At 42.7% G+C, this 24,687-nt stretch overlaps 2 protein-coding genes across 6 annotated transcripts in view; one reads left to right on the forward strand and one right to left on the reverse strand.

Annotated features, from left to right (window-relative positions):
* The window catches only part of LOC135106825 (solute carrier family 35 member F3-like), a 178,361-nt gene that overhangs the window by 134,714 nt on the left and 18,960 nt on the right, over positions 1-24,687 (forward strand). For all 4 annotated transcript variants that reach the window (XM_064016174.1, XM_064016175.1, XM_064016176.1 and 1 more), the window contains 2 exons: positions 5,528-5,702; positions 21,239-21,417. In XM_064016174.1, coding sequence (XP_063872244.1) covers positions 5,528-5,702; positions 21,239-21,417 — 354 coding nt within the window. The remainder of the gene's footprint in view (positions 1-5,527; positions 5,703-21,238; positions 21,418-24,687) is intronic.
* On the reverse strand, positions 13,188-24,607 carry LOC135106827 (uncharacterized). Of its 2 annotated transcripts, none has more exons than XR_010271477.1 (2): positions 23,581-24,607; positions 13,188-14,314 (listed from the first exon to the last, which is right to left on the reverse strand). XR_010271477.1 is itself a non-coding variant. In XM_064016181.1 (2 exons), exons 1-2 carry the CDS (start codon positions 17,150-17,152, stop codon positions 14,245-14,247), a joined length of 549 nt encoding a protein of 182 aa, XP_063872251.1. In that variant the 5' UTR covers positions 17,153-17,701; the 3' UTR covers positions 13,198-14,244. The 2 variants fall into 2 exon arrangements, 1 of the variants encoding a protein (XP_063872251.1); XM_064016181.1 differs by lacking the exon at positions 23,581-24,607 and adding an exon at positions 16,674-17,701 and having other exon boundaries at positions 13,198-14,314.

Consider the following 24,687-nt stretch of genomic DNA (forward strand, 5'->3'; position numbering starts at 1 on the left):
ACATGTAAACACACACACACACACACACACACACACACACACACACACACACACACACACACACACACACACACACACACACACACACACACACACACACACACACACACACACACACACACACACACACACACACACACACACACACACACACACACACACACACACACACACACACACACACACACACACACACACACACACACACACACACACACAATGTAATGGTCTGCACGGGAACTTTAAAAACCCTCTAAATCATCGCCTTCATTCGCCCTTACACACACACACACACACACACACACACACACACACACACACACACACACACACACACACACACACACACACACACACACACACACACACACACACACACACACACACACACACACACACACACACACTGTAACCATCCTAATTTTCCGTGGCAGATAAAAAGTTAAATATATAGACTAATACCAACCATCTATAAATTATCAAGTCGTTCTTTTCTCATTTAACGCAATGGGCACATCTCTCAGTGACGGGGACAGCGGCTCGTGTCTCGGAGACCAGCCACTTGCCCACCAAATACTCGTAGCTGTGCAGTCGTTCCAAAAGTTATGAGAGCCCAGAACCAAAAGGATGGAACAGTTTGTGGTTTGTGTTTCCGTTCATCCCCAATTCAAGAAATTCAGGATTTGAGTGTGTGTGTGTGTGTGTGTGTGTGTGTCTGTGTGTGTCTGTGTGTGTGTGTGTGTGTGTGTGTGTGTGTGTGTGTGTGTGTGTGTGTGTGTGTGTGTGTGTGTGTGTGTGTGTAAGGGCGAATGAAGGCGATGATTTAGAGTGTTTTTAAAGTTCCCGTGCAGACCATTACCACGCAGGAAACAACTCCTAGTCAGGGTGTTGTCAGAGTCACTCAACAGGAGCGGCGTGGTGTGCCATCATGGGGAAGCCCGCCACTGAATAAAGAACTGGAAGGCACTCACAGAACGCATACCTCACCAGCCTCTGAGGCAAACTTCTGCCGGAGGAAAATTGGAGGGAAGCGAACCTCCAATGGGAGAGAGAGAACGAAAAAAAAAAAAAAAAAAAAGAATCACGTCCGTAAAAAATAAAAAGATTAACCTGAAAAATTTAATCATTTGTTTCTTGGCCCAATGTCAGCCCTGAGATCCGTAGATAATAGTTTGAGATTTCTTCCTGACACACAAACAAACAGACACATACATATATACATACAGAGAGGCAAGCAAGCAGATAGACACTAGTGAGTGAATAAACAGACAAATAAATAAGTAGATGAAAAAGGTAAAATCAAGGAATAAAAGCATTTCTCCCTCTGTTAGTTATACTTATGTACGTACATATTTCATAATTCTGCATAACGATATACTCCGCAGTCTTAAAATCTCAGTCCTCTGTTGTAATACTCGCAAGATAAAAATGTTGCAGTGAAAAGAAGGCAACACTGAATATGTGCATATTTTATGATAATGACGGAACGAGGGAGAGCGGTGGACGTTGAATCTGGGCCCGTCCTCCCCGCAGACTGTGTCCGAGTAAACAGTGTTAGCGTGACGCGCCGTGGAGGGAATGTGCACAAGTTGAGACAGAGATTCCGAAATCCTCTAGATGAATGCTTCTCGTAGGAAAAGTTTTAGACCCACTCCAGAGATGAGGGCGAGGCGGGACCGGCGGCTGTGTGAAAGATGACGCATTGTTTGCTTCGTTAGTGAGGCAGGGAGGAACAAACAATAACTTGCCTGAAGCCTCCTGACGTGTGGCGCTGACAGGGAGGGAACACGCGAGACTCCTGGGCGATGATACCACAGGGGAAGCAGGCAGGTGAGGTGATTCTGATAATGAGAGGAGGGACGTGTGATGCATTTACATCCCAGAAGCAGTTAAATGAAGGGAGATGAATTTAGAAACCGTTAAATGAAGGGATGAATGTAAGAGATAAAGTGTCATGTACTGGGCAGTGATGACACTTAATTGGAAATAAGCAGCTTGGCGAAATGATGATTATGAAGGTAAAGTGTGATTTACTAAGTGATGCTAGATAGGACAAGCAGGTAGACTAACTGGTGGTGACTGTGATGCTAATATGTGACGTGTTACACTAGACAATACCCGGAAGCGAATACATAACCATTATGGTGACAGTGTATGATGTATGTTATTGGACAAAAATACATCAGATGGGAAAAAGGATCTAGACCAAGTATTAGTGATCGTAGTGGTGATGAGAGGAAGAAGAGGGTAAAGCCAGACAGAGAAGAGGAAGCCCATTAACTTCACCTACACGCCTTCAGTCTTACACTCAGTTTAACAGTTTAGCAGTTTATTAACCCTTCTATTGGTATGGCTGGCCGCCGCAAACCTTCCTAGCACTGTAAAAATTGATTGCATGGAGACACAGGAGAGAAAAGAAATAAAACAATGTTATTTCTGTTTTTTTTTTTTTTTTTTTTTTTTTTTTTTTTTTTTTTTTTTTTTTTGACGAGGATCTAGCATAAAAATAGTGTCAAAAAAGCGTAGGTATTAAAGTAGTGAAAGGCTTAAAGAACGTTGGATACAAAAAAGTGTGGCGGTTAGCGATGCAGGGATTGGTAGGGAACATACTGCAGATAAATATATATATATATATATATATATATATATATATATATATATATATATATATATATATATATATATATATATATATATATATATATATATATATATATATATATATATATATATATATATATATATATATATATATATATATATATATATATATATATATATATACAGAAAGAGTACACAGTTCCCTGGTGATCCGGTATGCCTATTTTTGTGTATGTATTTGTTATTGGGGATATTTATTTAATCACACTCAGTCCACCCACCATCACCACCTCCACGGCAGCCGATCTTAGTCCCCAAAGCTCCTCAGCCACTCGGCTTCATTCGTGTGCCATTCCTCGCCTTATTACCGAACATTCGTAACTGACCAGCGGCTTGACATGACCTCTTATAATTGGTCTATCGATTTTTCATTAGCGGCGACCTCATTTCTGCTGATTTCTTGATAGCCCGTCACGACCTCTGCTGCCATTCCCTCCAGCCCACACTCCCCGCCGCCTCCTGCTAAGTATCACGGAGCTTCGCTGGGAAAAATTCTCGAGTCTTCATTAGGTTCGGCGGAGTGAGTCAGTGGCGGAAGATGTCATGGAAAAACACATAAACGGGGAAATTAGTACACACACACACACACACACACACACACACAGAGATAGATTGATACTCTTAGACTGATAGATAGATAGATAGATAGATAGGTAGGTAGGTAGATTGATAAATGGATGGATGAATAAATAGATAGATAGACAGAGAGAGAGAGAGAGAGAGAGAGAGAGAGAGAGAGAGAGAGAGAGAGAGAGAGAGAGAGAGAGAGAGAGAAATATTCAATGTAGCTTTCGGCGTTCAAATTCAGGTCCCTGACTTTTCTAACTTAATAAATACACACACACACACACACACACACACACACACACACACACACACACACACACACACACACACACACACACACACACACACACACACACGAGGCTCCATGCTGCTTTCATCGTGTTGAGTTGCGGCCTGACAGCTTCCTAAAACCTTCCTGAGCTTGGTTCCCGCATCCCGCAGTGTCTGTCTCACACACCCCGTGACCTCGGCGGCTAGGGGAAGGTCCAGGAAACGTCTTGTGGGTTTTCGTGGGATTGTGAAATGTTGCTTGTGTAAAGTGTTAAAAATAAAACTGACCGGGATGGTGTTTGTAAGGAATGTGTGATTTTTGTTTGCTTCGTAGTGTGCAGTTGAGTTTAGTGGTTAGGGAGAATAGTAGTGTTGTGGTTGTCAAAGGGTAGGTTGTATTGCATTGAATAGTATATTATTATTAGTAGTAGTAGTGGTGGTGGTGGTAGGACGAAGAGGAGGAGGAATAGCGATAACGATGTTGTCGATGATTATAACGACAGCAATATTAATAAGTGATAATTTTTTGTGTAGCTTAGAAGCATATACATTATAACATTAAAGAGCAAAAAATAATTGACGGAAAGATAATTGTAATCAGTATAAACATAGCTACAAAAACAATTACAATTACAAAAAATACCAGTATGTACACATCAAAGCATTTTTCAGCTAGGCAGTCTTGATGATCAGCCGCTTCTGCTCTGCTATTTCTGATGCTCCCCCCTCTTGACTAAACACACTGAGACATTCCTTCTTGCTCCACAGCCACCTCCAAGCATTACACTGGCTAGAAATTGCTAAATCTAATCTTTTAATTCCCTTTTTCTCTTTCTTGTCTATGTTTATAAAGATTTCATTGTTCTTAATGGTGGAAAATGCTAAATCTGATCATTGCTGGGAATTACTTAATCTAATCTCATGACTACTAAATCTAATCACTGGGAATTGCTAAACCGAATCATTGTTACTGCTGAAAATTGCTAAATCAAATGTTTTCATTCCCATTTTCCTTTCCTGTCTATCCTTATAAAGATTCCATTCCTCTTACTGCTGGGAATTGTCGTATATCTCATTGGAAAGGGTAAACATTTCGGAACTGCTTCCCGAACCAGGATCCCGAAGCACCAAGAGTCTCATCTGCAGCTGAAGCAGGCCCCGGGGACTTATCTATCATACATGAGTCACGAGTTCGGGTTTCTGAGTGTGTCGCCGGTAGGGTTGGCAGCCTTGACATGAAACACCGCTTGCACACTCGTTACTTGGGTTTTGTATTAATGAGCAGGAAATAATACTGTCATATTTACCATAGTAGAGGCTCCAGAGAGAGAGAGAGAGAGAGAGAGAGGGGAGAGGAGAAGGGAGGGGGGTTTAATTTCTTTCTCTCTCTCTCTCTCTCTCTCTCTCTCTGCAATTATTATATTTTCTCTCCATGAACCAGAAGATATAACGCATCCTAAACAAAACAGACATTCCCTTCCCGTCTTCCCGTCTGAAAATTCCAATATTTTTTTTATTTTTTATTTTTTATTTATTTATTTATTTTTTGGCATCGAGCACAGCAGGCGATGATGTTTGATAAAAGCAACTGTTTGGGATTCGAGATTCTGCTTTTGAACGCGAATGTTTAATAAACCGATCGAAAGTTATTGCATTTGTTTTACCTGCATCTCGCTCCTGTGTGCCTTCATTGCGTAGCTTTTTAACATGTCTGCTCCTTCAGTGTCCCTCTTGTCATCTAAAAAATTACTAAACCCAGAACATTACGTATATTAAGATCGCCACCTTCCCTCCGTTTTCTTCGTCCCTTCATTTTCCTTCTTGTCCTTGTCGTCATCGTCGTCCTTGACCTCCTCCTCCTCCTCCTCCTCCATTTCCTTCTTCACCACCACCACCACCACCACCACCACCACCACCATTACCACCCACATCTCCTTTACAATACCACCAATCCCCTGAACAAACATCACCACCCCTCACGTAAGCCCATAACACAACGCTAACACCTGCCTTCCCTTGGTTCCTGCAGCAGAGGGAGGTGTTCGACGCGCCCTTCTTCACCACCTGGTTCTGCACGGCCTGGACGGGGCTCTTCTTCCCCCTCTACCTCGCCTGCCACTCCTGCTTCCGGAGGGACAAGGACTCACTCAAGGTCTCACTCAAAACCATCGCGCAGAACTTCAGGGACCGCGGCGTCACTTTCAGTAAGTTGAGAGAGAGAGAGAGAGAGAGAGAGAGAGAGAGAGAGAGAGAGAGATTTGTTGTATAACAGTACAGTAATGAAGAAAGGAAGATCAGAAAATAAGGATGTGGGATAAAACATGATTCAGAGAGAGAGAGAGAGAGAGAGAGAGAGAGAGAGAGAGAGAGAGAGAGAGAGACTGAATTAAGGACTTGTTTTCATTTCTGGCTGCGCGTTGTAATCCCACGCTCAGGGCGGCACAACAGTAAGGAGAGGCATGTCCCGAGCCCCGCCTAAGGACAATGTCTCTCTGGGGGATTTCTAGGGATGAGCCGCTCGAGCTGACTGCCGCCTTGTTGTCCTGGGCACTGCTGAGACCGAGGGCAGGGAGGGAGGGAGAGAAGAAGGAAGAAAAGGACTTAGCTTGGAGGAAGAGCTCTGTAGTTGATTAAGGCCACTTGTTTAGGGCTGAGAAGACGGGAAAGGAGGGGAGGGGAAAGGAAGAAGGGAAGAAAGGTCAGGCGTGGAGAGAAGTCTTAGAGGAGGAGGAGTCATATGGGGGAAAAAAGGGACAGTACCGTTTTGGAGTGAAAATCGGGAGAAGGAAGGGAAAAAAAGGGGAGATGAAGAGAAGTGAAAGAAAATGGTGAGGAGGAGGCACGTGGAAGAGGAAAGATGAAGAATGTTGTTTTGGCCCATACAGAGGGAGCAGAAGAGGAGAGAAAGGAGGGATGAGGAGAAGGAGGAGAAAGATGATAATGAGGAGGCAGTGATGGTAGAAACCGGATGAAGACAGTGCTATTTCTCATAACGAAGGGGATGAAGAGAAGGGGAGAAAGGGCAGATGAAGAGGAGGAAGAGAGGAAAAAGAATGAGAACTTATATTCTAGACTACAGAGGGAGAGAAGAAAAGGGAAGAAAGAAGATGAGGGGAAACAAGAAGAGGTATGATGAAGACTGATGTTTTTGGCTTCAAAGAGGGAGAAGAGAAAGGAAAAAGGAGGAGGAGAAGGAAGCACCGGGCATGAAGATAAGACATAAAGGAAAGACGAGGGAGAGAGGAAAGCTTGGGCACTTAATGAGATGGGAATGAAAAGTAAGCTGTAAAATGCTGTCAGGTCACAATGAAGACTTGTTAGTGTTGAGGGGGCACGACAAACTGTACATGAAGTATCGGTTTGTCAAAGGCCGCCTGATGGGAAGATGGGAAGTTTGCGCGGAGCTAATCAGTTTCCTAAGCCGTATAGCGAGGGAACAACGGCCGGTTTTAATTAGTGAGGAAATTAGAGGTGGTGATTTATAGTTTGCTTAATTTACTTATGAACTTTCGTCTATTCCTTGGAGACAACTTCCCACATATGCAGGTAGTATGAAATCTGGTGGAGTATGAACTTCCTCTTATTCCTTGTGTTTTTAGAGAGAGAAAAAAATTAAAAATAAAAATTCCCACATAGAAACGTAGTATCAAATCTAATCTCGAAATATAAACTCTCTTATCCCTTGATTTTTTGATAGAGACAACTTCCCACACATGCACGTGGTATGAAATCTGGTGTCGTAATATTTTCAGGGAACTGTGAGACTTGGCCGTTACGTTTTATCTCTGTAATACTCGCATCTAAAAAAAAAAGTGCCGATTTTTCATGGTAGGTCTTTTTTTTTTTTTTTTTCGCGTTCATTCATACCTGATTTTATGTACATATATATTTTTTTCTTTGCTATCAGTTTGTTTTTATGTTATGTTGATTTAATCTGTGACATTTTTCCACAATTTTTTTAATAGTTTTAACGTGCGGCGCCATGTGAGTCTGTTATTGAGGGGCGTTAAATCGGTTCAGTCAAGTAATCAATTCATGATGATCTGCAGCTCCAACCCATGTAAAAACCACCACCACCACCACCACGACAACAACAACACTCATAGCTAACAGTCTTACACCTCCAGAGCATTACAGTTTTATTATGATGATTATGATGATGAATGTCCAAGCTCTGGATTGTTCTCGTAATATGAGGACAATAACAACAGCTTTAGTGTCTCGTAATAAATTGACCTCACGCTTGAATCCCTAACAGTGCAATCAGATTTCCGTCAACCCTTACACTCTCGCAATGCAAAGAGTTCGATTCTTTTGTCCAAGTTAAAAACTCTACGTGCCCTCATTGTCATTGCTAACTCTAACCATTATATTAAAATCTTGCCAACTCTTCCATCACTATTTGCAGAGATATGTCCTTATGTCCAAGTTTGAAGTGAATCCCTTAATATAAATAGCTGAGTCTTATGCTAAATATGTATTGATTTGATGCTTAAAATCTGTACATTTTAATTTATGATGAAATGCAGCTTCTCTAGAGTCACGTTACTACGCATACGTACTCGCCACCATTCACGTGATGCAAAATGTGACAGTCTAATGCCAAATAGATATTGATTGTCTTGGTGCTTCAAACCTATACAGTTCACTTCAGTTCATGATTATCTACATTTCCTCTGGGCAATACTTCACCCCACGTACTCACCACCACCACTAACACCACCACACCGAACACTGACGCTTCACCTTCGATCCCCAGCCATGGAATATTTACCACATACCCACCGCCTCCCACGCTCCACCAGAATTGCTGCCTTGCTCGCCCGTCTCCTCAAATAATGTCAGCTCCCACCAACTTGCCGAACCCTCACGCCGCCCCTGGGAAGCATCGGCCTGGGGGAAGGTGGGACAGTCAGGAGGAAAAAGCTCTCGACCCACCACCTTCCCTCCAGCTGACGAGTTCCACCTTTTTGCTCCTCTTCAAGGCGCGGGTTTGGGCGTGGCCTTCCCCTCCCTGTAGGCACGCGCTGGCTCATCCCTGCCTCCTCACGCTGGATCAATGGGCGTGTTTTTATTACGACTGCTACTGCTAAAACTAATACTGCTGTTATACTGCTACTGCTATTATTACTACTACTGCTACTGCTACTGCTATTACTATTAGCACTTCTACTTCCGGTGCTTATGTGGCATGAAATGAATAAGTGCTACGAGTGAAAGTTGCCTATTATAGTCATAATATTGTTTCAGCCATGTGTTAAGAAAAGAACTTAAATATGTAAACTTGTAATATGGAGGAAACTGCATTACTATTATTATTTTTTTTTTGTAGTTATTAACATCACCACCACTACCACCACTACCATCACCATCACCTTTATTGTCCATATTACTAATGCAAGAGTTAACCAGTCTCTTTAGCCTTTCGTCCCTTCCACTAGTAAACTGTAACTTTATGCTTGCCTCTGTTTTATCTCTTCGTACAGATAATTGTTTTAATAGGGGGACTGAATTTTATTTATTTATTTGTTGCGAGAGGTCCAAAACGCAATACTTACGGTTACATAGATGTGTGTGTGTGTGTGTGTGTGTGTGTGTGTGTGTGTGTGTGTGTGTGTGTGTGTGGGCACAACACCTAAGGCGGTTATGAGATGAAAGGTGGGCGAGAACTTCACAGTCCAGGATAGATTCCAGCGCCTGATGTGAGAGAATCGGGAATGCGTGACGTCACCTTTAGACATCGCAGCGATCGTGCCTCAGCCATGCAAATGAAGCACCAGTCGAGGATAAAGTTGCCTTGATTTGGCTTGTCAGGTTCTCAGTACGGCAGCACTTGTTATTATTCTAGCGACACATTATGAAATTCCATCCAAGTCAGCTGCCGTTGAAGGATAAATGACAAGAAAGAATATTTTCTTAGCAATAAAAAAATAATAAATGTTAAATCAGAAGGATAGAAGGATAGAAGGACACGAAAGAAAATCTGTAATATATTAATGGTGAAGTATTACGAAAAGACTGAACTAAAATAGCTCTTTTAACAGATGCTAACAGTGCAAAGATGAGAGAGAGAGAGAGAGAGAGAGAGAGAGAGAGAGAGAGAGAGAGAGAGAGAGAGAGAGCTGAGAAACTTTGAAAAATAATTGGGGATTGTTTTACTAGCTTCGGGGCACAACCCACCAGAATAATGGAAACTGATATAAAAAAAAAAAAAAACTGACTTTATTTTTCGAGGACTGAAAGATGAACAAGGATGATTTTTGGTTAGGATTATTGTAGGTAAAAGGAATATTTTCAGTGGGGGAAAGAAAGCAGTACTAGTTTTCTATCTTGAATGTGCGAGGATTATATTGTAGTGTTATATGTTGTTATCATCCAAAGTTTTAATGTGTTAGGTACAGACAGGAAGATCTCACGCGTGGAATCAATAATAATTCAGAGGAAAGGAGGAAAAGCAGCATTAGGAAGGATGAGGTTATGTCAGAGAAACACAGTAAAGAAAAACTGGCGGGGTAACAAGAATGATTGGGTTTTAGAAGATCATGGGTGTTGCCTTCAGGACGAAGGGTCTCGGCTCAGGCTCGATGAACAGGCAAAGACAAAGTTGACTGGAAAAAAATTACGGTGCCAAAAATACGTGTAAATGAGCAAGACAATAGAGAAGTGGAGATAGTACTGATGCAGGACTAATGAACATTAGACACTGTGTTCTTGATGAGCAATGGAAGGTCAGGTCAACAATGTGGAAAAACTATGATGGAAAATATTAGTACAAGTGTGGTTAGAGAACAGTGTTGCAAGAAGTCAAAATATAGAGAAATATGAAAGAACTATTGTATAAAGAAATTTTTTGTTGTAGAAGATCGGGAGCAAAGCTGATGAAAACTGCGTCATCATCATCACCATCATCATCATCATCATCATCATCATCATCATCATCATCATCATCATCACAAAATAAGGATAGCTTCTGAAAATATTAGCGAAAGAATACCACTTGTCGAGAGAGATGGAAATCATGAGAGACGCGCACAGTATTTCTAGTGACTGTAATTTCTGCTTCCCATTCTCGATATTTTTGTCTCACCAGTTCTACGTTTTTTGCGACACGAACATGAAAGACTGGGCGAACGATAAAGTTTCACAAAGCAAAGAACGCTTTCGGCAGAGGCAAGTTAAAGGCAGCAGAGAGTGAGAGGATTCGGGGCCACTTACCTCGGTGCAATGGTTGGCGCTGAGGTGACGCGTGGTATGGTGAGTGCCTCGTATAGATTTTACCTACCTGGTTTACGTTTGAGGAGTGTGTGTGTGTGTGTGTGTGAACGTTAACTCAAATCGGTGCATTTCCTCACGTCGCTTTCACTCTAAAATTTGACATGTTAATAGAGACGTGTCCTTTCATCCCTTGAGGAGTGACGCCCGCCTGCCTCCCGCTCCAGCACGGCAGGTAAAGAAAACGAGTCTGTTCCCCGCCTCCCCTGGGGCACCTGTTGCAGCCCCGCAGGATTACAGACTTGCAGATTAGAAAGTTCTGCATTAATTTTACCGAATCTCGTAATCTCTTGGTAAATAGGAAACGGCGAGCAACAAGCGACCTTTCCTGGTTATTCATCACGATTCGAGATCATGATCTTAAATGTAACTTGTTTATCAATGCACCTTATATTTACATGTGACAGAGTAGTCAGGCGTGGAGGGAAGGGCGCCTGAAGTGTGTGGACAGTGTGAAGACCAGTGCCAAGAAATGCCGGAGTTTTGGAAGCCAGAGAAAATCGGTGATGGTAAACTGTTGACGGTAGAAAATTAATGGAAAACTTTTATGGTGGTAAGAGTCAGATGGAAAATTTTTAAAGGTGGAAAAAATTATGGGAAGTTTCCGTGATGGAAGAAAGATAAAGAGTTTGTCGAGGCTGGTGATTGGCGGCTGGTCAGTGCTGGTGTTTTCACTCCGTGGAGAGAGTTCTGAAAGTTGATAAAATAAAGATACGTATAAAAAAGTATAGAAGAATGAAAGCAGCGTTAGTTAAAGAGTCGAACGTTTTTATCACATCACTGGTTCACTTCAAGCTGAAAAACAAGCAAAGGCAAACAGTTACATCGAAAACAAGCCACCAGCCAGGGACGCTCAGAGGAAACTCGATAATAGCCAATACCTGCCGTGAAATTACCTCGTGTCGCTGCCGCCCTTCACGCCGCCACGCCTCAGGACACAGCATTACGAGCTTATAGTGTAAAAAAAAAAAAAAAAAAAAAAATGCAAATAGGAATCCAAAGGGCTTTCAGATATACAAGTCTACGGACAGTGCTCTGTGATCAAATTTACAGATATGATGGCGAAATTTAAACATACACTAATACTCGCGCGTGTGGACTTGTCATTAGTATATTTGATGAATGAACATTGCAACAACTTTCATAGTTAAACAGTTATTGATAGACCATTGCGAGATTCAGCAGTGCAGTACATACAAGAACGTACCCTACCTTTCACTGGGAACACAGGCAACACACACTCGAGCCATCTTACCTACGCCGCGGGCACGGAGTGAACTGTTACTAACACTGATGGGACAAAAAACAGCAATGTTGCTTTCCTGACAAAGTTTTCTTGGCTTTAGTCGTTTAGTGGACAAACAGAGGAGAGGGAGAGGAGACGCAGAACAAAAGACGAAGGGAGAAAGGCATGGGAAGGGGTGAGGCTGGCTAATGAGGATCATCTTTTGAATAGGTTTTCTCGCCACCAGTTTCTTAATGAAGCCCAGTGGGAAGCTCGGAAAGGACCACACGTAAGAACAGAATGGGAGCAATGAAAGGCAGAGAGGTAGTTATACTGGTTAATGATGATGATCTCTGAATTTCCTTCCTTTCTTCACCAGTTTCTTAATCCTTTCCCTCCAGAGCATCTTCCCCCCCAATTATTTACAACGCTTTGACGCTCATACTTACGCTAGTGTCTTAAATAACTCTGTAGCTTGAAAATACAAAACTTGACCCCTTAGTCCCTTATTTCGTATCTATGTGTCCATGCAGATAGTCTTCCAGTGCTCTGAATGTTAACATTGAGTGGAGCACAGTGAGGGCTTAATGAGACCCACGGGCAAACTCAGCAAGAAGAAACAAAAGAAAAGCAGGAAAGTGGAGAGGCTAATGATGTCGCCCTCTGAGAATTAGTGCCCCCCATTCGTTCCGTGATGAGACCCAGAGGCGAGGTTACCAAAGACTTTCACGGCCAAAGTCAGGAAGGGACACGAGGAGGAAACTAGAGAGGCTAATGATGACTCGCTCTCAGAACCAATCCCTCCTTTGGTTTTATAATTAGATCCTAGAGGCACACACACACACACACACACACACACACACACACACACACACACACACACACACACACACACACACACACACACACACACACACACACACACACACACACACACACACACACACACACACACACACAAGCCCATCATCCTTCTAATTATAGTGACGTCTACAAGCAACAAAACCATGCAGGAACTTTGCTTCTCACTCATGCATGTAAACGAGGAAACTCTCAGCAAAGTGATGGTTATTTGGGATGCTGAAGAAGTAATATGGTTATGAGAAGACTGTTACACGAAGCAGTAAGGGAGGAACTGGTTGAGTAAGTGGTATAGAGAAGGTAGGTAGGTTGGAGATTATATTCATACCAGAAAACGATTTAATTCAATTTAAGGATACACATAGAAGCATGAAGCAGTGTTTTACAATACAGCAATAAAGACACTGTGATGTGAATCATGCACACACACCTGACCGTTTCAGTAGGCTTTCATTAGACACAAAAACAGGTACTCTGGAACAAAGTAAATTAATCGATTTACAACCATAAACAACCATAGAATCCCGTAATAGTACAATACAATGTAAAGGAAACAAACACACACACCTACATACACACCTGGCTGACTTGTGGCTGACTTGGTGGAAGTGGCCGCACGATAGCCCACCAGGGTGTGAAATAACTTCGTTAAGCACTCATTAACAACTCATTACAAATGATAAGTACAGTCATCCCTTGATCATCTTTTACCACAATCACCCCCTTTTGTACAAAATAACATATACTATGATGGTGCAAAACGAATAGGTGGTCGCCTTATGCGATTGAATCGTCTCAGCTCTGTTGGTTCGCCGCTGGTTTCAGAACGTTATGAAGTGGCCGGTGTCCCTTATGAATGAGGCGAAGTTGGCGTTTCCGACTTATGGCAGTCCCCCTCATAAGTAGTAGAGTCAGGCCCACGATTGCTAATATTTGTCGCTTCCTCATGTAGTGGGTCTGCATCCAGCAGCGTCCGAGTGGCCCTCCCGACTTGGAGGTCAGAGTCACCCCCCACTGTCTTCTCTCCTGTCGGGGTATCGAACATGAGCATACTGCGGGTTAGCCTGAATTAATTCCACCTCATCCACCAGTGGATCGCTCTTGCGTGCCCGCACATATCGCCTCAGCAGGACAGGACCTGGGTTACACAACCAGGCAGGTATGGCGGTCCCTGACGATGATCGACGTGTGTAGTTGAATAAACGCTCATGGGGAGTGGCGTTGGTAGCTGTGCATAACAACGAACGGATCGAGTGAAGAGCGTCCGGCAGGACACTTTGCCAGCACCGTTCTGGCAGCCACGTGACCGCAGAGTTGTTACTGCCTTCCAGATGATACCATTGTAGCGCTCGACTTGTCCGTTGCTCTGAGCGTTGTAACTTGTAGTCCTACTGCAGACTATCCCACTGCTTGCCAGATAATCCCACAGTTCTCTGCTCACAAATCATGCGCCATGATCTGTATGGATATAAGCAGTCATACCCAAAACTGAGAAAAGTAGATTCAAACAATTTATGATGGTTCAAGTGTTCATATTGGAACACGGAAACACAAAAAGAAATCGAGAATATTAATCTATGATGTTAAGAAAATATCTGTTTTTGTCATTGCTTCGAAAGGGACCTTTAAAATCCATATTCAGCCGTTCGAACGGCTGAGTGGCTTTAATGAGACTAGCTTTATCTGGATGATGAAACTTTGGCTTACACTCAGCACAGATCTTGCACGTGCTAATAACCTCACGTACGTCTTCTACAGAGAATGGTAGGTTTTTGGAGCGTACAAAGTGACATAAACGGGTAACTCCTGGGTGGCACAGGGCATCATGGAGGTCACACGCGAAGCGCGAAGGTTACGGCTTGTCGCGCCGCACTGTGCTCGCGACAGAGTGTCTGAGGGAATATTGTCCTTCCCGGGTCTATACACTGTATCAAAGTTATACCCCGAAAGTCCCATCCTCCTCCTCATTATTTTGTCGTTCTTTATTTTGTTTTTGTGTTGCTTGCCAAACATATACGACACTAAACGTTGATCCGTCTTGATGGTGAAATGCCTCCCCGATAAATAATGTCTCCAGTGGCGTACTGCTAGAATAATGGCTTGTGCCTCTTTCTCAATAGCGGCGTGACGTCTTTCAGATCCTTGGAGGGTACGAGAAAAAAATACAACGGATCGACCGCCTTGTGTTAGGACCGCAGCTACAGCAATACCGGAGGCATCGGTCTCTACTTCAAACGATACCGAATCATCAATCACTTTCACTACTGTGGATTCAATGTCACGCTTCATTTGGCAAAACTCTTTTTTCCGCTTCTTTTGACACTGGGAATGAAGTGGTAGTACTCAGAGGTTGGATCTTCGTAGCAAAATCAAAGATCCAATGGGAATAGTAGTTAAAGAGGCCCAGATCACGGTGAAGGGGTTTTATATTGCGGGGCACTGGTAGATCACGAAGCGGTTGCAATCTATCTGGGTCTGGTCGAATTTCCCCTTCTTCTACTACGTAGCCTAGAATGCGTTGTTTCTTCGTTGCAAAGATGCACTTTTGGTCATTGTATATTTCTCTCTGCCACCTCAAGAAACTTTTTCAGATTCACGTCATGTTCCTCAGGCGTCTTACCGCAAATACTCGTAGTAACGTCGTCAAGATAAGCGTATGTCCCAACAAGTCCTTCCTCTTTGATAAGAGAGTTCATAATACGCTGGAAGCAAGCGACCCCATTAGTTACTTCTCCGAAAGGTACTCGAGTGAATTGATAGAGTTTTCCACAAGCTACAAATGCGGTTTATGGCTTGTCTTCTTGTTTCGAAGGTACTTGGAGATAGGCACTGCGTAAATCTACGGCACTGAAAACATTGTACTCAGCAACTTCATTCACAAGATCATCGATTCGTGGGAGAGGGTAACTGTCCAGGAGTGTAAACTTGTTTATAGTCTGGGAGTAATCAACTGCTAGTCGCTTCTTACGACCATCACTCCTGACGACCAGCACCTGCGCTCGCCAAGGAGAGTTACTCTCCTCTATGATTCCTTCACTCAGCAGGCTTCGAATTTCAGTTTCGATGAACTTCCTGTGTTCAGCAGAGTAGCGTCGTGATTTTGTTACTATTGGATGTGTGCGAATAAGTTAGGGGGTTCAACACTCATTACACTCATTCCACAGACCATTAACTGAGACAACTCTCCTCTGTACCTCAACATCACACTGTCATGTAATCTTTGGAAATCCTGACCCAGAATCACACTGTTAGTTGCATCTTTTGATAGGTGACCGTTCACTTTCAGATTTACGCTACAACGTCCCATAGTAGGTGTACAGTGTACATGTAGTGGATGCCAGGGTCACGTTACTTTTTGCTGGCTCAACATGCAGCGAGCACTGCGAGACTAAATCAGGATGAATGAAGCTCTCCGAACTTCCAGTGTCAACTAATCCATCGAATTCCGTTTCACCGATAGCAATCTTAACAATGACTTTAGATAAACTATTTGGGATAACCGCACAAAACACAGCTGCCAACATAGTACTATCGCCCGAAGTCATTGATGCACTATTAACAGTACCGCGACACACTGGCAAAATGCCCCTGTTTGCGGCACTTGTGACAAACTGCCTTGCGCGCCGGACACTTTGTACGAGGGTGTCTTACTGACCCACAGAAGAAACACTTTGACACTTTCGTACCGGTCGCTGCCACCACAGGTACTTCGTCGGTAGTTGTCTCATTACCGACATAAGTAGCACCCACAGCACGGGAGGAGTCACCATAATAACATGCAGAATTTTCTTGTGCCGATTCCAAGGCCTTGACCTACTCGAACATTGATGCCAGAGCCAGTGTTTTATTTTCCAACAACTTTTGCCGTATCGAGGGCAAACGTAAACCACTGAAAAAGGAATCCCTAATAGATTCCTCGCAGTGTTGTACAGCCGACACAGCCTTGAAGTTACAGTCTCTGCTCAGCACTCGTAGAGATCTGAGATAATCGTTTAAAATTTCACCGTCTTGTTGACGTCGGGTGGCCAAGAGATATCGCGCAAACACTTCATTACTCACCTTGACGTACTGACTCTTCAAAACACTGATTGCGTCCGTATACTTATTACACTCAGAGATAGTCTCATACACTTTAGGTGATATAAAATTGATGAGAATTCCAAGTTTGTCGAGACCCTCCTCTTGTAATGCTGAAAGGAAATTCTCAAAGGTCTTGAACAAGTGTTTCCACTCTAACGACGCTGACGGCACCCCAGGATCACTGTCAAACCTCTCTAGCCTCAGAAGTCGCTCCATATTTTGTGTCTAATAAAATTTATGTGAATCATGCAAACACACCAGGTCGTTTCAGTAGGCTTTTATTAGACACAAAAACAGGTACTCTGGAACAAAGTAAAGTTATCGATTTATAACCATAAACAACCATGGAATCTCGTAACAGTACAATACAATGTAAAGGCAACAAATACACACACCCACATACACATATACATGGCTTAGACAGCTGACTTGGTGGTAGTGGCCGCACGATAGCCCACCAGGGTGTGAAATCACTTCGTTAAGCACTCATTAACAACTCATTACAAATGATAAGTACAGTCATCCTTTGATCATCTATTACCACACACTGTACTCAGATAAAATACTAATGATGATACATACAATATACTCGATTCACGATAACCTCCAGCATCATTGCATCACATACTATAATTGTTTTTATGGACTTACATAGCTGCACCATGCGTATTCTTGCTTCTGGATATCGTATTACATTACATTACTTGATCCCTTCACTGCTACGATCTTCCTTTGTTAACTTTGAAACCGGTGTAAAAAAAAATGTTTGCATGGATACAGGAGAGAGAGAAGAGAGAGAGAGAGAGAGAGAGAGAGAGAGAGAGAGAGAGAGAGAGAGAGAGAGAGAGAGAGAGAGAGAGAGAGAGAGAGAGAGAGAGAGAGTTCATTAATTTAGCTACAGAACAATTTGAGACTGTAGCACATAAGTGTCTGAAAAAATTATGGTTGGATATGGGAAAATACTTGTCTAGCAGTGAAAGGGTTGATGTCAAGAGTAATGCTAATCTGTCACGTTATGTATAATATCTACTACTCTCTGGAATCCCACTATTAACATCCCTGATTCAGTATAACGTACAGCACCATTACTTACCTACGCATTACGAATACTGTCAGTTTCTTAACCTCTGCATGTTATCGGCTATTACACACCTCACACATGAAGCAAGATAACATGCAGCATAATCACACTATTTACTATCACTGGCGCTTTATCAGTTATCAGCAGCTACTTAACAACACACCACAGAGTACAAAAACTTGAGGAGGGAAGAGAGAGAAAAAAAAAGGAAAGATTACAATTTACTGGAAGGCGGAAGACGAGAATAGAAGCTGAATATACTGAGGGTGTAACTATAAAGGCAAGGAGATAGATGAGAAAGAAGAAAAAGCGTAGACGAAAATGAAAGGTCCCTGCAGGAAGACCAAAGGAAGGGAAACAAGGAAGAAAGGGAAGGGAAAGATGGAAGACAGACCTTTCCGTGCTAAGATATGGTTAACTACGCTGTAAGTTCTTGTAATCTCACGGAACTGTAATTTATCTCTTGCCGGGCCATTCTTTCACACACACACACAGACACACACACACACTCTCTCTCTCTCTCTCTCTCTCTCTCTCTCTCTCTCTCTCTCTCTCTCTCTCTCTCTCTCTCTCTCTCTCTCTCTCTCTCTCTCTCTCTCTCTCTCTCTCTCTATCTATGTATCTATGTATCTCTGTTGTGTGTTGGAGGAGAAGAAGGAAGTGGGAGAAGGGAGAGGAATGTGATGAAGATGAAGCGGAGGAGGAGGAGGAGGAGAAAGGAAAGGAAAATAAAAAAAAAAGGAGAATGGGATGAAGATGAAGAGGAGAATGAGGCGGTAGAGGAGTAGGAGGAGGGTGGGGGTAAAGAAGGAAGAAGAATGTGATGAAGATGGAGAGGAGAAGGAGAGAATGACTGCTGTGATAGACGCTGCATGCGTGATCAAGCCAAGTGTTGTGATTGTGAGCTCTTACCTGCCTCGTGCATCACTGAGGGACGGTTCATGAGATGGACAGGCCCGTGTTATCATCTCCACCTCCTACTGCTGTTCTCGCCCACCACCACCACCATCAGAAAGGTCACACCTGCTACACCTGCATAGTGCGTTTTGATGAATCTTTAACCCACGTTCCCAACACACACAGACATGCCAGTATTCTAAAACTCTTTGCTCTTTCGCCGCGAGTATTTTCCAAGGTCACAGAGATGATTAGCCTGGTTGTCAAAATGTTTCTCTTGTATAGAAATCTTGTTACTCTGTCACTAGAAATGTAAAAAGACCTTTAAAACCCTTGTAACTTTAACTTCAGGCTCTTTGAATGTGGTGAGGATGTGGCGCAGAAGTGTTTCAGAATACGATCCATAGACACAGACACAAACACACAGACACACGCACAGCACAAGCATCACTCCACGGTCCCTTCATACCCGTCACTCCCTTCCATTTGTCACGTGTCGCAGCAGAACGAGGAACATGACCAGCATTCTGAGCCTTCCAGAGAGAGACTCGCTCCCTCTCTCTTCTCAGCGTCCCCTCATCTTTAGTCTGCTTGGCCATGGCCGGCTGGATTTTGGCTGGACAGACTGACACTCCCTTGGCGTCCTGCATCTTCCGATATTTTCCGGTAAAAACACGGTCCTTTTGTTCGGATAACCTCCCTTGAGAGTCGTGATGCTGGGTATTCATCTTGAGTAAGAGGAGAAATGGGACGATGTATCTCTCTCTCTCTCTCTCTCTCTCTCTCTCTCTCTCTCTCTCTCTCTCTCTCTCTCTCTCTCTCTCTCTCTCTCTCTCTCTCTCTCTCTCTCTCTCTCTCTCTCTCCTTTCCCAGCAGCAGTGCGCGTGATAGTTATTCCCTCTTGCTTCCTTCCCTCGTGCCGCTCTCTCCTGTTGTCGCATGGGAAAGGAAGGAAATCAGTGAAATGGGAAACAGGGAGGCTGGGGAAGGAATGCATGACTGAGGGGAAGGAAAAGATGATCCGTAGACGTGTGGGTGAGTCAGTGTAGGAAAGATGGGGTGAGATGAATGAACGAGAGTGGGCGAAACAGAAATAGAAAAAGAAACTGGATGAGAGTATTTTTTGAAAGGCACACGGGAGAGAGAGAGACAGAGAGAGAGAGAGAGAGAGAGAGAGAGAGAGAGAGAGAGAGTATTGAGATCAGTTACTTTAATGTGCTCCAGATAGTTCTAAATTTCGCTAGTGAGACTTTTATCAACTTTCATCGTTTTTTTCTTTCTTTAACGCTAATATTTTAATAAAGTTTGAGAGAGAGAGAGAGAGAGAGAGAGAGAGAGAGAGAGAGAGAGAGAGAGAGAGAGAGAGAGAGAGAGAGAGAGTCTTTGTCCTCGTGTCTCGCAGTGTGGTGGTGGGATGCTGCCGCCTTTCAGCTCCTCTGTGGTGGGTTGTCTTTGTGCTCACGAGACTGAGATGCGGAGGAGAGAGGAAAGCAGATAAGAAAGAGAGAGAAAAATGGTAACAGGGGGAACATGAGCCAGAGAGAGAGAGAGAGAGAGAGAGAGAGAGAGAGAGAGAGAGAGAGAGAGAGAGAGAGAGATAACCGGATATCTGGTGAAATGGGGAAAAAAAAGTTGAAAGTTGGTGTTTGTGTTTTCGTTTAGTGTGTGGATCTTGTTCGCTCTTCCGCTTAATTTTCTCTTTGGTGGTTTTTGTTGTTGTTGTTGTTTTCAAGGCTCGCTCGCCCTCTCGCTCATTCACTCACTCATACTCACTTATATTCAAACGCACGTCAACAGAAAGAAAAAAGAAAAAAAAATTGCCTGAATTGACTATTATAACTCACTAACCACTCTTACTCACCACCCTTACTCTTCTCTCATTCCTCCCCACCACCCAGAAGACCATTCTCAAATAACTAATTCCCTGAAAAAGAAGAAAAATCGTGTTGTAAACATTATCTCTTATTGAGCAGCTCGTCAGGTTGATTATTATTCGTTGAAGATTGTGAATGGAAGTAGATTTTCACATTCTTTGATATTTAGTGTTATTCTTATCTTATTCATTCATTCACTCACTTACTCCTTCACACTCATTCACCCACTCACTCATTCACTCACAAATTCTCCCTCACTCACGGACACACCATCTGGTCTACACTCCAACCCAACTCAATGCTTTAGTTTACAACCTAACTCACTCAAGTACACTCATTTCCACCCTTACCTCTACTTAACCTCTACAGTCTCACTAATCACCACCACCACCACCACCACCACGAGTACCTAGCCCAGCTCACCACTCCCTTTCCTTCTCTCCACCCCAGGCAAGTTCATGACCCGGTGCTGCCTCTTCTGCATGCTGTGGGTGGTGACAAATTACATGTACGTCTACTCGCTTCGGATCCTCGACTGCACTGACGTCATGGCTCTCTACTCCGCCCACGTCTCCTTCGTGTACCTCCTCTCATGGGTGATCCTGCATGACCAGTTTGTCGGCGTCAGGGTGAGTAGACAGACTGGGCCGGTGGGTTTTGATGGGCGTCGCTCTGTGGTCTGTGCTGCTGCTGTGTTGTGTACAGAAATTGTTGGTCTTGATCTTCTCCGTGAGCTGGGGTGACTGTTGTTGGTGTATTATGTTTAGATAACTACTGTTGGTCTTTTTCTTTATGTAGGTGTGACTTTTTGTTTTGTTTTTTAGATCTTGGGTGTTTCTTTTTAGATAACTAAACTGATAATTATAACGTCCCAATGTGTGTGTGTGTGTGTGTGTGTGTGTGTGTGTGTGTGTGTGTGTGTGTGTGTGTGTGTGTGTGTGTTAGTTGTGTAAAAATACTATATTTCCAAATTGTAGGCATTAGGATGAAAAAAAAGTGAGTTTAATTCTTTACCTGAGGTAAGGCTTTTTTTTTCTTTCTTTCTTTAACGTCATTCCATAATCATCCTCTTCTTCAGTATTTTCCAGATACTATCTTTTTTTTTTTTTTTTTTAATTACACGTGTAAGTTTTGAATCAATTAATATTCTCCATGGTTCTCCTTTAATTTCAGTATTTTCCATGTACTTTTATGCATTTTTTTCTTATAGTTTATTCGCTCATTCATTCATTTAGTCATTAGTATGGCGAACTAATTACTCAGTCGAAGATCAGTTACTCAAGTTATTCAGTCAGTCAGTTACTTAGTTATTCAGTCAACCAATCTGTCAGTCAATTAGCCACTAAGTCAGTCATTCAGCCACTCAGTCAGTCAATCAGCCATCAGCCAACCAGTCAATCAGTCCATCATTCAGTCAATCAGCACCGCAGCTCACATTGATTGCCTTGCAAGTAATATTGCCTCTCATTGTCCGTACCTTACCGCCTTTAGCAGCAGCATACAGTTTGTGGACTTCCTTCATTACGGGGACACACCCTTACATGACACACAAGCCCCAGTGACCAGACAACCTTTACCTTCCCTCACCAGGAGTATATTAACCAACAGCAATTACTGACACAAGCCTTACACAACTCTGCACTACTCCCTCACGACAGCCAACCCCAAAATGCGCCTTGTGTGGAGTAATGAGTTAATGAGTTTTGTAGCCACGAGTTGACTTATACTAGTAGAGGTTATTCGTTCGACTATTCTCGCTTCTCCTCAAGGTCAGTGTAATGTGGTTCAAGTTTAAACAGTAATTTCGAAAGGCAACAAAGAGAGTGGTGTAATTTTTCAAGCCTTTTAGTGCCTGTGTTCTTCTATTATTGCGTGTTAAAATCGTCTGGGGTCATTTGAGTGCAAGGACACTCGTCATATTGTTATCAGCTCTCAGAGTCTAGACTGTGGTGTGATCGTGCGTGTGATGTCTGTACTCAAGGAACTGGAGGAACGGGTAGAAGGTTGAGAGAAACATTGATGAGAGTATTGCAAAAGATACATCAAGAAAACTCTATGAAGGTACATACGGGAAACGAGGAAACGCCGACAAAGGAAAAGGTCAGGCAAGGCGACACTCTCCTAACCTGTCCATGATGATATTACAGGAGGCTTTAAAGAATGAAGAATGGAAAGAATTATGATGCATGAAAAATTGCTAAATATTTAAATACCTGAATAACCGTATGATGTCTCGAGGCTCTTGTCATGAATCTCGGAGCGTGTAAACTCAGGGATATTATTCTTAGTTACTGTATAGTGCAACAGAATTCTTTGTGTGTTTATCTCACTCTAAATAAACACCGATAATGTTTATTTTTTGTCATTTGTTAAGTTTGCAGTTGTGCTTAATGATGTTTTACATTTTCCTGCGACTTAAATTATTTCAAGAGAGTGGAATTAAATAATCTCAGGAAATAAGTCGGCAAACTCTTTTCTATTAACTTTTTAGAGAGCAGTTTTTTTTTTTTTTTTTCATGCTTAGGTAATAAATACAATCTAGCTCTTCTATGTACTAAGGTCCGTATTCTCAAACATTTCAACGCTCCGTCTGACTTACATTCATCTGTTTCTAGTGGAAGTTATTATTTTCAAAAGCGTTTCCAATAATGCTAGTATTAATGTAACAAAGACTCCATTATCAACTCATAATTATCAGCGATAATGAGAGAACAAAGCACTCAAGAATACGATAAAATAATATAGTTATCTTGGTGTTGATCTCATGACATTCAGTTATTGCAGTCACTAACCTTTGCTGCCGGTATACAGTCAGTCTCTATATACAATCTCGTTTGACCCTTCTTCCTTCGCGTCCATCGGTGGAGTGGAGTGTCGGCACGGATGTTGCCAATGTTGAGTCGCTGTTCAGTGTTCCCGTCACGTCTTATCCTCGGTTAGGGGGAAACTTTTATCTCAGTGGTGTGGTAGTGGTGATGGATGAGGAGCAGAGAGAGAGAGGGGGGGGTTAGGATAAGATGGAGGGGAGAAGAGGAGATTAAGAGTGAAGGAGGGTGTAAGGAAAAAGAAGGAAAAGGGAAGGGTACGAGATGTGGAAGATATTGAATGTGGCACTGAAGGAAGAGATGAAGAGTCAAGTTAAGATGAAATGAAGAGAAGGACTGTACAGCCTGACATCTTTCATCTCTACTACTGTATTTCATCCTTTCACCCAAACTAGTCTTCATTCTTCTAAACCTTTTATATCACTGCTGTCTATCTCCTTTAGTTAGTTAAGGGTTACAAATTAATAAGAGAATAAGGAGAAAGGGAGAACAAAGAGGAGGAGTAGGAAGAAAAAATACAGAATATGTGAAGACAGGAAGGAAGTTAAAGGAAGTTACACGCTCTTGCCTCTTGATAATTCACATGTATACCCATTTTCTTTGACCTGGTTGCGGAAGAGGAAGAGAAGCACAAAGGAATACTAAGGAAGAGCAAGCATATGTACATACGTTGATCCTCAAGGAGTTGTTTGTATATGAAAAACTACACTACCTGATCCAGAGACGCAGGATAACAAAAGGCGAAGGAGGAGGAGGAGGAGGAGGTGTTAATGGTGATTGTTGTGGTAATGGTGGTGGTGTTAAGAGCGAGAAACTGGAAAACGCAATAATCGTAAAAGAAGAATGAGTAATAAGAAAGACGTGGATAGAGACAAGAAACAAGAGAAGGAGGAGGAAGAAGAAGAAACGGGTTATAAAAAAAGAAGAGGATGACGAGGATAGAGACAAAAAATAACATGAGCAGAAGAGGGAAGGAAAAAGAAACGTAGTATGATGAAGAGGAGGATGACAAAGGTAGAAACGAGAAATAAGAGGAAGAGGATTAGGAAGAAGAAACGGGGTATAAGAAAGAGG

This window comes from Scylla paramamosain, chromosome 14, assembly GCF_035594125.1.
Source record: "Scylla paramamosain isolate STU-SP2022 chromosome 14, ASM3559412v1, whole genome shotgun sequence".
NCBI lineage: Eukaryota > Metazoa > Arthropoda > Malacostraca > Decapoda > Portunidae > Scylla > Scylla paramamosain.